Below are 15,451 nucleotides of genomic sequence, written 5' to 3'. Positions count from 1 at the left end.
ACCTTGAATCGAACCGTGACCTCCTGGTTCATAGGTCGGTGCCCAACCACTGAGCCATGCTGGCTGGGCATCCTCTGGAAATTTTTTTAAAAAGTAAGGTAATGAGAACACTGAGAGCTGAAGTTTCACCCAGTCATTCTCATACAAGTCCAGTAATCATTAATAACAAAAGTGGCTCATTTTAAACATATTTCAAAAAAATGAATGTCTGATAAGTCAATCCTCATAGAACCAAAAGACAAAATAATTACCTCCAATCCCCAAAACAAATTTATTTGCTAGACCATGAGTAAGACATATTTAGGTAAAAGCAGAAACATTATAATAGGGAAATATGCTGTATCTAGAATTAAATATTTATATAAAAAAATCCTGTCAGTAGTGGTGACATTTCCAATTTAATAATGATTACTTCTCTTCCTAGACTAAGCTAGTACTGGACTTAAATTTTTGGTTTATTTACTTTATTTTGGTAGAGCAGACACAATATAAAGCTTGCTACTGTAACCATTTCCATGTGCACAGTGCTGTGGCATTCAGTACATTAACACTGTTGTACAACCATCACCATCATCCAAACTCAGATTATTTGCTGAATTGATTATCCCCTCCCCCAATACAATTAAGGTAGCATGTATGGGTAGTGTGGGTGTTTTTGCAAATATGGTATCAAAATATTGGGATCTTCATCAGTTTTCTTGAGGAAAATTAAGTGGAACGAGTTAAGTTACAAAAGGAGCTAAATGAGTGAACTCAGATGCATGCCTAATTGTGGGTCCTCCCAGCCCCCCTTTTAAATTAGGGGTAACAAGAACCTGGTGCCAGCCGCTGCTTCTCGGACGTCCTCTTATTCTAAACCTACGCAGACAGTACTCTGTACTGGCTGCATTCTTTCCCACTGACTCTCAGTCTTTCTCCCCTTGGTCCTTCAGGCAACATCACAGCTAATGACAACTGGCCCACAGGAGGAAACCCGTTTCCCATCTCCATAGAGAAAATGCAGGCCACCTGATGCGGCAGAAAGTAACCATCAGCTGGGCTGCTTTGAGTCTGCGCTGCTTTACGTGTGCACTGGCAAAAAGTCTTCAATGTGGGGTGTCGCAAGGAGGGTTCTTTGGCATGAAATATCACACACAAAATAGATCTTCTTACCTGGGCAGGAACACACTTTCCACCACGTAGAAGTCTTGCATGAGAACATCTCGGTCTGGTTTGGACGTGAGATTACCCACTGTGTATCCTATTCCCAGCTGGATAGCACCTTTGATGGCAGATGATGCAGTCTGCAAAGCAAACACGCGTCCCGGGATTAGCCTCAATAGTCGGGGCCTTGTTCAATGTTACCAGCAGCAAAAAAGGAGTTAGGTTTTTTTTTCTGCTCCTAAGCAATGAGGAAGCTAGGCTTGGAGAGATGACAGGCTGCTTCTTTTGATGGAGAGCTTATTCCCAACACCAAGGACTTTTCTTGTCATGAAATTATTTTTGTGGTAATCCTTCCTACCAATATTTTTTTAAAAAATGTATTTTATTGATTTTTTACAGAGAGGAAGGGAGAGGGATAGAGAGTTAGAAACATCGATGAGAGAGAAACATCGATCAGCTGCCTCCTGCACACTCCCTACTGGGTTTGTGCCCGCAGCCAAGGTACATGCCCTTGACCGGAATTGAACCTGGGACCCTTGAGTCCGCAGGCTGATGCTCTATCCACTGAGCCAAACCAGTTAGGGCTCCTACCAATATTTTTAAAGTCAAATTATAGTCCCAAATCTCCATCTTTCTTTTATTGAGAACTTTGAAACTTGCCAGAACACTTTTCAGTAGGTAGCACCATAATTTCTACCAAAAGACAAATGGTACACTCATAATTTTTTAAATTCAGAAGTTCTATAATGTACCTATGGATCAGGAAGAATATTTTATCTCATAAAAAGTGAGAGAACAAAAAAGTAATTTGAGTTTTAGAAATACACAAAATTTAATTTGGAAACTGCTTACTAATATTGCCATTGATATGGATCCACAATCAAAATTTCCTACACTGATCTGTGATAAAACACACAGCACTGGGTCACCAGTCTTTCCAAAGTACCACTTTTCCAATATCATTCCATAATTAAATTGACATAATGTTAACTTGGGGAATTATTGTCACATATGTATATATACACTTGTGTATATGATTTTATATATATATATATATATATATATATATATATGTATATATAATTGTAATCAGCATAATAGGAGATATAGAATAGTTGAATGCGTCCTTCTTAACGGTGAAAGGGTATCATATTTCTATGCCTTGCAGTGCCTAATGTAGTACTATGTATACAGAGGGAGCTAAATTAATACTTAAATCAGTGATTCTCAACCAAGAATATCTGGCATTGTCTGAAGACATTTTCTGATTGTCATAACTGGTGATGGTAGTTTTACTACTGGCATCCAGTAGGTAGAGGCCAGGGATGTTACTAAACATGCTATAATGCACAGAACAGCTTCTCATCACAAGGAATTATCCAGCCCAACCATCAACAGTGCTGAGGTTAAGAAACCCTGACTCAAGTGAATATAACAAATCATCTATTTTGTAAAACAATACTTTCTTTTTGAGTTAACATTTTTACTTAGCAACTCCCCCCACCACACACACATGCTTTGTTTTTATTTCTTCACACTTTTAACAAAGAACCTATCTCTCTTCTTGAAAAAAAATGTATCCTCTTGATTTCTATGCTAGAACATGGTCTGGGGACAACTTTTACCTTTTCTGGTGGGCTCATTCCTTCACTGACTTCTCATATCCTATTTGCTATAACTGCAGCCTCCCTAAAGGTTTGATTATTGACCCTCAGATTTCCTTAATTATGTAGATAATCAATCCATTCCTAATGGCTTCAAAAACTGTCTCAATGCATATGACTCTCAGGCCCTTTAAGCCTATTTGGATGCTGTTCTATCATCACACATCCAGTATACACAAACCAAAACTAATATCTTACAACAGTGATGGCGAACCTTTTGAGCTCGGCGTGTCAGCAATTTGAAAAACCCTAACTTAACTCTGGTGCCATGTCACATATAGAATTTTTTTGATATTTGCAACCATAGTAAAACAAAGATTCATATTTTTGATATTTATTTTATATATTTAAATGCCATTTATCAAAGAAAAATCAACCAAAAAAATGAGTTCGCGTGTCACCTCTGACACGCGTGTCATAGGTTCGCCATCACTGTACAACCTTCCCACCCCACCGCCAAGACTGGTTTCTTTTTCTAAGGCACTAGAAGCCTCAGTCACCCAAGGCTGAACCCCAGACAAACCACATCTAGCACAGGGCTTAGGTCCCCAATAAATGCTGACGTCACCGGAAATGGCCACGATCAATCTGTCCTGCTTAGTCACTCCACTATCACTTTCCCATGAAGTCACCATTTAATTGTTTTCTTCCTCCACCACAAATATTCCATAGCCCTAAGTCTGAGGACAACAACCAACTACCTACCCTCCACCCTGCAGGAGATGGAAAACTGTCTTGGTGGTTTTCTCTTTTCACTTGTCTTTTTACTTAAGATCCTGGGGGCAGCAAGATGGCAAAAGACTGAGACTCAAACCATAGTGCAACTGGTGCTTTAAAAAAAAAAACAAAAGAAAAAAGTTTGCTATTTTAATACTCCCTCGCTGAGCTCTGCCATGCCACCAATTGGCATTGGTGACCTTTTGTACCAACAGCTCTGACTTCTGAAGGCTGACATGATTTTCATTTTAAGCTCTCATAGAAATTCAAAAGGCATCTCTCCTCCTATCCATCACTCCAGCAATACGGCACAAGATGTGACATCAGTATTTTCCAGACGACCCAACTCCAAAACGTTCTGTTCCAGACCTATCAATAGCCTCACATGCTCTCCAAGTTTGCTTTCCCCTCCCCACGCCCCACCTGACTCTCTATTTCTGCTTAATTCAGTCATTTAACACTTCTTGAGCTGGAACACCTGTCAAACAGATGGAGTAGCCAAGTCTTTGTTGATGCCCCCACCACCCCCAGCAATAGAAAGTAGTCAAGGTTGTAGGAGTCTATATCTTGTGTTTTCAAACTTTAGAAAACATGAGACTCACTGGAATGCTTGTTAAAACAGACAGAAGGCAAAACCATGGAGACAGTAAAAAGATCAGTGGTTGCCAGGGGGTGGGGGAAGGGAGGGATGATTAGGCAGAACAGAGAGAATTTTCAGGGCCAGGAAAATACTCTGTGTGATGCTATATGGTGGATACATATCAGTATACATTGGTCTGAACCCACAGAATGTACAACCCAAGAGCGAACCATAGTATAAAGTAGGGACTTTGGGTGATCAATAGTAGCAGGTTCATCAATTGTAACCAATGCACCCTTTTGGTGGGGGGTGTTGATAGGGGGGGAGTCTGTACATGTGCAGAAGGTAGATGTGAAATCTCTGTACCTTCCTCTCCATTTTTCTGTTAACTTACACTACTCCAAAAAATAGACTTACAAAAACAGTCAATGGGCATTGAAAACCAAACCCAAACCAAAACCAGACCGGTGGGTGCAGCCCCAGAATTTCTCACCGAGAAGGTGTGGGGTGAGGCTCAGGAATCTGTTCTTGCTTTAAGGGGCACTGAGAGAGAAAACCGCCTTTCTCCTGTGGTATAAGATCAGATTCTGAGTCCCGGAAGGAATAAGATTTTGGAAAGGATCCTGTTGACATCTGTTTAGTTAAAACAAAAAAACAGACTTGTAATACGATTGCTTTTCCCTTCAGGCTCCTTAAAATTCAAGTGCTCTGATGGGAGAAGTAATAGGAATTGCAAAAAACAACAACAGTTAATCCTTTTTGATCAACCATTTGTGCCGGACACTTGATGGATAACCACAATTACCATCACAATCTATCGCAATCATAGCACATACTTATACAGTGTTCACTAAGGGGCAGGCACTGTTTTAAGTGCTTTTGGTTAGATGAAGTCTTTTATCCTCACAATGACCCTCTGAAGTAGGTACTATTATCATCTCCATTTTACTGGCTCAGAGAGGGTTACTCACTTATACTAGGTCACACAGTGCAGAGGTGGAAGTGGGACTGAGACCTGGGGAGTCTGGCTCTGGAGTTCAAGTTATACACAGGCGCACTGCAGCCTGTCAGAACCTCTGAACTCACTTAACCCTTTCAAGGACCTTTCAAATTAGCAACTACCACACCATGTTACAGGTGGGAGATTTAAGGCCAGCAAGGTTAAGTGACTCGCCCCGTTTGCATTGGTAGTGTGTGGTGGAGTCTGGATGCAAAGCCCACACTGTTTATACATCTGTTGTCTTGTGTGTGTGTGTGTGTGTGTGTGTGTGTGTGTGTGTTTTCAAAATGAGCCTAGAATCAAAGTCGAAGTTCTCCTTAAAGTCTAGCTGCTTGACCTCAGCAAAGGTAGCAGCGTGGTGAAGCCATTCCTTTTGATGAAGTAGGGATAAAAATATTTTATTTGCTTCAAATCATATGCAACCACGGGGAAGTCCAAGGAAAACTTGTAAGCCACCTGGTAAACCAGCATGAACACCACTGTTAATGTCACTGCTAGTAACACGGGGAGGTATAAACACAAGAAGGTATTCTGCTGCCACAGGAGGAACGGCACCTGGAGGTTTCCTTCTCCCCGTCTCTGTGTAAAAGTAAATGCTTGAGCATTGGTGCATTTGGGCGTCATTAAAAAGCATCTTGCCTACTTTAAGGCAGTGTCTGGTTGTGCTCATTGTGCATGTGGTTTCTTGAGTCAGAGGAGTAAAGGTCCCATCACCTGACATTTCCCCGAGGCGGGCAGGTGGGCGAGGCTGCAGTATTTCCTACCACAGCCTCTCCTGAGCAAGACGTGCTTTAGAAAACCGAACCGCCGCCGCCTGGAGTGTCTCTGATTAGCAGATTAGTAAGTCATGATGATGACCAAGAACCTTCTGCGTACTGCAGGTGGTTGCTCCTTTAGAACCAGCAGTTCTTTCCCTGCAAACTCTGAGCCAATAGCCCTCTCCTCTTTTCTCAGGGATACCCACCAGCAGGCCAGCAAGTCCTTAGCGAGTCAACAGCTTCACACACACGCTCAGCCCTTCCAATTTTCTCTGCACGGCTTTGCGTAAGTTCTCAGAGAACTGAGACCGGGTCATCTTCCCAAAGGGGTCCTTTGACTCCCTTATAACATATAGCGCTAGATTTCAGAACATAGCAAAACAGTCTATTTTTGATTCAGGACTTTTCAAGGGCTAAGTGGAGGCAACAAGCCTGGATATTAGAAAAACCTCTAAGACACTTGATACTTCAAGAGAAAACCATATAATATTACAAAAGCAAATCATAAACATTTACTTCCATAGAGCCTCTTTCCTAACCCAAACTTGTTCAGGGATGATGGTAATTCTAAGAGGAAAATGAATGTCAGCTTGCATGTGTGTAATGTAGTCTATTTTTCAAAGCACTATATTTTTTAATGATTGCATTTGATCACAGTTGTTACAGAAGTAGGGTTTATAATGCCCATTTTATGGATAAAGAAACTGTGGCTTTGGGAGATTAACTTGACCTAAATTCCTTCTCTCGTGTGTGATAGAACCGGGAACGGTCCTCTGACCTGGGAGTGCTCTCCCACTGCACACTGCTTCAGCTGTCTGAATTTTCTCAGCTGGAGATGAATCTGATTGAAGCTGTGAAGTACTTGAACTAGGAGATGATGATGATAGTAACAATAAGACTAACCATCAACGCACACCCGCTATTAGGGAAGCAATGATCCTGACAACAGTCAGAGTTTAAATGACCTTACATTAGCTACAGGAAACTGCTTTCTACAGCACAATGTCTATGAAATTAGATCACTTAATATGCCATCTGATAACACTGGCTGTAAAAGGAAGTATTAAAATATTTCACGTCAATAGCATTTTTCACCCCTAAGGTGTTTCATCCCTAATTATGAGATTATAATAAGCCAATAGGTATGCTGCCAGAGTGGCTTTTTTCAAAAGTAAAGATAAAATTGTGTCCCTACCTTGCTTGAAGCCCTCCCTAGTATCCTCCCTGCAGCATTAAGTCCAAACCCTTAGCTCAACACGGAAGCCCATCTTATAATATTACTTCCCCTTTACCTCCCACTGACTCATGCATCCAATATAAAAAGATGTTTGTTGTTTTTTTTTTTTAAATAAACACTTGTTGACATCACCTGAAATGGCCATGATCAATCTGTCCTGCTAGTCACCTCTATCCTTTGAACTTACAAGTCCATGAACCCCTAATAACTGCACATGAAAATTTCTGCTTGTGTGTATTTTCCCCAAAAGGGAATCCAACGTTTTCTCTTTTTCTCAGAAAGCTCATTTTCCCCAAACCACAGGTCTAGAGAGTCTAATTCTAAATTAGAGAAGTCCATTGACAAGGCACCTTAGACTAGGCCATAAAAAGGAGTTCGGTGACACCTCTTAAAAGCAAGAGAAGGCAATCCTTGTCCAGCCAGGGAACAACCACCCCTGTCCCTCATTTCCATGGTTCAAGTCCAGCTCCAGGTTCTCCCTCCTGTCTCTGAACTTATACTCAAGAAAGAAGGCACAGACTTATTTGTCCCAAGGATGGAACTTAGGGAAAAAGAAAGAGGAATCGACGGCATGAAACTGGTTGTAGGACGATAGAAATGAGATAGTTTGCCAGTGGGCAAGTCTAATCCTTCTAAAAAAGACGCAGGACCACATCTCGCCTTCAGGTTCCTTGAACCTTTTCTCTGGTCCCTCCCTGTATTAGTTTCTTATGGCTGCGGTAACAGATTACTTAGTGTCTTCAAACAACATGCACTTATTATCTTACAGTTTGGGCGGTTGGCGGTCCTAAAATCGAGGTGCTGGCAGGGCAGATTCTTTTGGAGGCTCTGGAGGAGGATCCATTCCTTCGCCTTTTCAAGCTTCTAGAGGCCGGCCGCATTTCTGGGCTTGTGGCCCCTTCCTTCACCTTCAAGGCCAGCAGCATCTTCAAATCTGTCTCACTCTCTCTTAATCTCATTCGATCTCTCCTCCCTTTCTCTCTCTCTCAGCTCTGCTTTCGTGCACACACCTCATTTTCTGACTCTGACCTTCCTGCCTCCCTCTTATACAGACCCTTGTGATTACATTGGGCCCACCTGGATTATCCCGGATAATTATCTCCAGGGCGAGATCCTTAACTGAATACACCTGCAAATTCCCTTTTAACCATGTGAGGCAGGGGTCCTCAAACTTTTTAAATAGGGGGCCAGTTCACTGTCCCTCAGACCGTTGGAGGGCCGGACTATAGTTTTTAAAAAAAAACTATGAACAAATTCCTATGCACACTGCACATATCTTATTTTGAAGTAAAAAAACAAAACGGGAACAAATACAATATTTGTATTTGCATGTGGCCTGCCGGCCGTAGTTTGAGAACCCCTGATTGTGAGGTAATATAGTCACAGGTTCTAGGGATTAGGACACAGACATCTTTGGGCTCCATTATTCTGTGCACCACACTCCTCTATTTCAAGATTGACTCCGGCATTTTTTCCAGTGTTGCCCAAACAAAGAGAAGAGCTCCCCTCAGAACTCCATTCATTCTGAGAATTCTCTGTGAGCTAGGCATTGTGCTATGTGTTAGGGAAAGCATGAGCCAAAAAAAAAAACCACAAAAAACAAAAAAAAACATTGTCCTTGCTCTCATGGGAGTGTGTAAGTCTTGTGGGGGAAAGAGATATTAAACAAACAAGGATATACATACATAATGACATTTGCTGTCAGTGATGTAAGCAACAGGGAGATGTAACTGAGCTCACAAGGATGGAGATCCACTTCAGAATGGCAGAGTTAGGAGAGGTCTACCAGAGGGGTGATATGCAGGCTGAGACTTGAAAGGTGAGTATGAGCCAACAGATAGGTCATAACAACAAAGGCTGGCTGTACCCATCACGTGCCAGGCATTCTTCCACAAACTGGGGATACAGAAGTGACCTGGCCAGAGTCCTTGCCCTCAAGGAATTGAGAATCACATTAGAAGGCTAGGGAAATTGATTGTGAGGCAGAGAGAAGCAGCAGTTCAGGGACTGGAGAGCAAACCATTGTGGGTCAACTATGGTGGGAGAACATCAGAATAGGAGGCTGGAAAGACAGGAAGATCTAGATCTGAGCCTCAGAGGCCATGTTCAGGGTTTGATGTATTTCAATAAGGGAGCAGCATTCTAATTTGGCTATTGCATGGAGAACAGATTGGAGGGAATCTATGAGGGAAAGCGATTAGGAGACAGTGGTTCATATTGAGATGTGGGTGGCTGAGAGGAGGGGGATGAATAGGAAGGTGGACAGAAGAGTTGAATGTGAGATATACAGGGTGTCCCAAAAATGTATACACACTTGGAATAACTATTAATTCCAATGGGTTAAATCTGAAAAAAAAGAAATATCAATTGAGCTATCAGCTGTTTAAGCGTGTATACATTTTTGGGAGGACACCCTGTATTTTGCAAGGAGAAACACAGGACTTGCTATGAGCTAGAAATGAGGGCTAGACAAGCACTAAAATGCTTCCTGGTGTTTTCCATGAGCAATTGAGAGGATTGAGGTTGCTTTACCGAGGTGAGGAGACTGAAGGGAGAACACATTTTTGAGGGGAAGATTACTGGTAAGAGTTCCACTTGAGATGCCAACAAGACATCCAAATGGAGATGTCAAGTGTCAAGATACAAGTCTGGAGCTTAGAATGGAGGTTTGGGCTGAAATATTGAACTTGAGTGTTTTCAGCATATAAATGGTATAAAAATCAAAGGGCTGGGTAAGTAACTTAAGGAGGGAGGGGAACGTTCTCAAAGGGCCTGAGCAAGGTCAACATTTTGGGATTAGACAGAGAAAGGAGAACCTTTGGAGATTTAGGAGTGACTGCAAGGGTGGGAAAACATGGCTTCAGAAAAACCAGAAGAAAATTTGAAGGAAGTTGTGATAACTGTCTCAACAAGTGGCTGTTTCATTTGATAATATGAATGTTACCTACAACTTGATGGAATATCTAAACCTAGGCGTTAAATTCGCTATTCTTTCCTCATTTGCATCATTGATTCATACATTAAGTCCAAGTCTATTTCTAAAATATTTGACAAACGTATTTAATAAGCTCCAGTCAAATTATGGCTTCATTTGAACCATGTTTTAAAAATGTTCTATATATTTAAAAATATTAAGTTAAAAAAGTAGGATATAAAATAAAATGTGAAGAACACAAACTCACAAGTGTATTTATACACATCCACAGAGGAAAACAAGACAGGAAGGAAATATATTTAACTGCAATAATTATCTCTGGGCAGTGTGATATTGGGTGATTTTTACTTTCAAGCTTGTGCTTCTCAGAGCTTCTAAATGTTGTGTTATAGGTAAGAAAAGAAATATCCTCCAATGAAGGTGCTATTACTATGTTTATGAAGACATTTTGAGGGATAACAAAGGCATGTTTGGGATTTGTTCATCTTTTTATCCCCTGTAGCTGTTATACTCTTATGAAGTGTAATCATGATCAACTATGTTTCCCTCTGTCCCTCTACATTTATTCTGGGCTTAGATCATCCCCTTTCCTAGGATGGCATTTAGGGCAGGTCTATGACCCTTCTGGTGACTCCAAGAATAAAAGGTCTTCTGCTTATTTCTAGTCTCAGATCATTCAAAATGGTCTCATGTAGGGATTTGGTTTGTCTAGTCCAGTGGTTCTCAACCTTCTGGCCCTTTAAATACAGTTCCTCATGTTGTGACCCAACCATAAAATTATTTTCGTTGCTACTTCATAACTGTAATGTTGCTACTGTTATGAATCGTAATGTAAATATCTGATATGCAGGATGGTCTCAGGCGACCCCTGTGAAAGGGTCGTTCGACCGCCAAAGGGGTCGAGACCCACAGGTTGAGAACCGCTGGTCTAATCCATTTAAAGCAAAAACTTTAAATATACTGGGGGGAGCCATCTCCCCCTCCCTGCCACGGCCACAGCTGGCCTGGCACAAGCTGGCCACCAGCAGTGGGAAGGGCTGGGCGCTTCTTTCTCTTTTCTGCCTGCCTGCTGAAGGGAGCAGGCAAGGTTTTACTGGAAAAATACAGTTAAGATGTCTCAGGCACTCCACGTGTATCCACTCTTTTTCTGTGCGATGACGTCACAGAGCTGCAGTTGTACCTACAAGCGGCAGCTGCGTCCTCACCTTTCAGGGAGAACACATCCCTGGCTGGTAGTTCCTCAGAGATGACCATATAACAGCTAATCTCCATCTCTGTGCCCTCAACGGGTTACAGGTCATTATCCTGAAACTCTGGGAATCAACAAACAATACCCAACCCCAAACTCCCCCTGACCTTGCTCTGAGGGTGACCAGAGCAGCTGACAGACAATTCTCTCATTCTTCCAATTTCCCAGGAAATACTACTGTCTATTGCACCCCTCAGGCTCCAGTGAACGTATATCACACTCGGGAGTGGTCTCACCGAAGCCCTCTTTCCTAGGCTGGCCATGATGGACAGACCCTCTCTCCACACTCCACCCTACAGGCCTACTCCTGACATATCAACTCTGCAACATTCCTTTTCAGTCTCCATCTCTCACAACCAAGCTCCTTCATAGACTCCGGGTGATCACTAAACTGGACTTACATCACCTCCTTCCCCAAATTCAGGCTGGCACCTGACCTTGCCATGTGATTAAAATTCTTCCAGCCTTCCAGTCTCTACTGTCCTAGACTGATTCACAGGTCCTGCTCAGAACACGGAGTTTTGGTTAGCTGCTCACTGTGTTCCATTCCACCTGCCACATGACTCAGCATTTCAGGCTTTTAAAAAAAATACTATCTCCCAGCATAAAAACCTTCACTGTTTTTTCTACTTTCTGTAGAAATGAATCTAAATTCCTTGCTTGCTCCTCAAGATTTTCTACAATCCCATTCCTGCTAGTGCTAACTACAATAAATAAATCACCAAATGCTAACTTCTGTAAAAAACACACCCCTGAACACTTTTATTTCTTAATCAGAAACAGCCCACTGCGGGTGTCCCTGATTGGAGTGCTTTTCTCTGTTGGGTGGTGTCCTGCGTGCTTGTGGTGGTATCCCCTAGGGCCGTGCTCAGCAAACCGAGGCTTTCGAGCCACATGCGGCTCTTTGGCCCCTTGAGTGTGGCTCTTCCTGAGCCTTAGGAGCACCCTAATTAAGTTAATAACAATGTACCTACCTATATAGTTTAAGTTTAAAAAATTTGGCTCTCAAAAGAAATTTCAGTCGTTGTACTGTTGATATTTGGCTCTGTTGACTAACGAGTTTGCCGACCCCTGCCCTAGGGTCTCAAAGTCCTCCAAGTGCAGCTGCTGATAGGAGAAGCAGTAATGGTGAAGGATGCCACTTCCCATTCTTACTACCTATACAAGGAGTCACAATGCAGGACATTCCTCCAGATCTGCTCTGTGTCCTGGGACACTCCCTGTGCAGCTACTGTACATTAAGGGCTTCCCAACTCTGGCCTCCAGGTGGGTTTGACCAATGGGAACCTCCACAGCAGATTAAAGGGAGGTCTGAGAGTGACATCAGGTGTTTACTCCTTTCCTTCTCTTCCGGTGGGTTTGACTCAGACCGGTGTGTCCTTCTGAATGTTACAGCTCCTTTCTTGTGAGCCTCTCCAGATAACTCCTATTTGGGTTCCGGAAACTGTACCATTCCCTTACTTCTCAGGCCAACATTTTGACCCCAGATATTAAACTATCACTTGTAGTTTCCTTATACTTCTCCCACATCTTTGCAAACAGTGTCTTTTAAAAACTCTTTTCAAATCCCCCAGTTTTAGTGTGTCATCCATTTACTGTCCAGACCCTAGAGCAGTGGTTCTCAACCTTCGCTGCACATTAGAATCACCTGGGAATCTTTTTAAAATCCTGATTTCTGGGCCTCATCCTCCGGAAATTCTGTTTCTTTGTTTCTTTGTTATGGGGTGGGGCCACAACATTAGTAACAAAGAAACAGAATTTCTGGAGGATGAGGCCCAGAAATCAGGATTTTTTAAAATATATTTTATTGATTTTTTTACAGAGAGGAAGGGAGGGGGATAGAGAGTTAGAAACATCGATGAGAGAGAAACATCCATCAGCTGCCTTCTGCACACCCCCTACTGGGGATGTGCCCGCAACCAAGGTACATGCCCCTGGCCGGAACCGAACCCGGGACTCTTGAGTCCGCAGGCTGACGCTCTATCCACTGAGCCAAACCGGTTAGGGCCAGAAATCAGGATTTTAAAAAGATTCCCAGGTGATTCTAATGTGCAGCCAAGGTTGAGAACCACTGCTCTAGATAAAGACCCACTCACAGCTCATTAGCAAAGATGAACCACACGGCCTCACCAAGATGCTAGGAGGGCTGGCTTCGCAGCTTTGCTTTGGAAGAGGGGCCACAAATTCTGGTGGAAAGTCTGTTGTGTTGGCCATACCGCAGATCCTATCGCCTCTACACAAACTCAGAACTTCAGCCGAACCATCCAGCTTACACTTGCCTCGGGATTCCTGGCCTGCACATGCTGATCTCCATGCCTTCAATGTTGGTCTTCTCCATTCTATTTGGTCTCCTACTTACTGTCCTGGGTCCAGTTTTACCACTAGTCTCTCCAGGCATTGCTCACATGGCAGCTAGACATGATTACCCCCTTCTCCCAGTAAGAGTGACTTCATAAATGACTCTGGGGTATTCTATTTCTTTTATGGCTGGCAACTACTTTCCTAATGCAATTTCTTCAGCTATTTACATTTTCAAAAATTAATACTTCAGTACCATTATAATGATGTCCTCCTCTGTGCCTGCATGGACCACCTATGGTGAAAGTGCCTCAAAACAAGGTCATTCTGACTCACTAGGTACAAAACAACCTTGGAAGAAGCCCAAGATAGATCCACTTTATATTTAATTTTCCTTATTACTAAGCAGCCTTTTAGACAAGATCCCACTGTATCCACTTGTTTGAAAGAAGATTTGATTCTCTAAATGTGATAGAAAAGGCAGAACAAAGAAAAGGTGATCCATGGTTTCTTTTAAATGATCTCCACCTACTTATGTGAGTGGGGGTGAAGTACATCCTCTCACTGAAATGGAAAAACATATTAAGCAAACACTTCTCATTAACAGGAAAATACTGTACTCAAGTATTCAGCAGTGGAAAATTATGCACACTTAATTGCCCTTAAAAAGAGATATGCCATCAACTGCAAATGAAGTTTTTGATTTAAGATAGAACAGGATTACAAGTGCTATTATATTAGCCTTCTAGAAATATTACAGTGTAGGCTGAGACAGTCATCCTAAATGTGGCATAGCATAATATCCTTAACACTATTCCTACACACCAGGGAAAAGGTTTCATTTGTTTGTATATTCAAATAAAAATAGTATTTATTTGATACAAATACAAATTTAAATTCAACAGATAAAAGTAAGGATTGAGTTTTCATCCTTCTAGAATCATAAAATGAATTTCACATAGTATTGCATTTGCTTGCAAGGGAGTTTTCACTTTCAAATAATGTGTCAATGCTAAGCACTGTTTTGGAGGAATAACAAAATGCTTATGGCAGATGTTGCTGGTTGTCCTCAGTATCTAGTCACCCTTCTTATTTAGCAGTTGTTCTCAATGAGGGTTGGTTTTGTCTGGCAATATCTGGAGACAATTTTGATTGTCCCAACTGGGGAATGCTGCTGACATCTACTGAATACAGGCCAGGGATGTTTACATCCTACAGTATACCCTCTACCCCACCCCCACCCCCCAACTCCCACCAACAAAGGATTATCCAGCCCCAAGTATCAGTAAGGCCAATACTGAGAAATTCTGTTGTACAGCAATAGAGATTTTAATTGGGTATTCTGCAGGGCTCTCTTGCAGCTAGGTGTCGTCACATGAGTAATTTCTGACCACTGAGATGTGACAGGAAATGATGTGTCCAACTCCAAGGTCATACCCCTAACAAGAAGGGGAGTGTTCTCTGCAGATGTGAGGGGTGAAAATGAAGCAGCCATCTTGATCATGTTTGGAAACTGTGCATTGTGACGATAGAAAAACAAGAGAGAAACCTGGGCCCCTGATGACTCTGCAGAGGAAGTAAATTACCTCTGCACCGTTACGTGAGGGAAAAACAAACTTCAACTGGGCTTAAGCCACCATCATCCTGGTTCTTGCTTCAACACATAAGTGAACCTATATTTCAAGTGCATATAACCTATGAACTTACAGCCAAATGCTTTTTATCTGAAAAGTGATGCAGATTCAAAACTACCTCAAAATGAAAGAGAAATGTCTACACAGCTAGCCTTGCTTAATTTAAAAAATTAAATCGAGCATGTGGTTATCGAGAAAATGTTAAGTAACTCTTAACTATAGAAAGTAAAACACAA

General features: G+C 42.1%; 1 protein-coding gene across 5 annotated transcripts in view; it reads right to left on the bottom strand.

Annotated features, from left to right (window-relative positions):
- PIP5K1B (phosphatidylinositol-4-phosphate 5-kinase type 1 beta) overlaps positions 1–15,451 on the bottom strand; it is a 201,609-nt gene that overhangs the window by 127,113 nt on the left and 59,045 nt on the right. For 3 of the 5 annotated variants that reach the window (XM_023764577.1, XM_014466422.2, XM_023764576.1), the window contains exon 4: positions 1,153–1,283. The exons of the other annotated variants lie outside the window; for them this stretch is intronic. In XM_023764577.1, the coding sequence (XP_023620345.1) occupies positions 1,153–1,283 (131 nt within the window). The remainder of the gene's footprint in view (positions 1–1,152; positions 1,284–15,451) is intronic. 5 annotated transcript variants of the gene reach the window in all.

This window comes from Myotis lucifugus, unplaced genomic scaffold (assembly GCF_000147115.1).
Source record: "Myotis lucifugus unplaced genomic scaffold, Myoluc2.0 scaffold_337, whole genome shotgun sequence".
Taxonomy (NCBI): domain Eukaryota; kingdom Metazoa; phylum Chordata; class Mammalia; order Chiroptera; family Vespertilionidae; genus Myotis; species Myotis lucifugus.
Note: the sequence above shows the minus strand (reverse complement) of the source record. Positions and strands in the feature narration are given on the sequence as shown.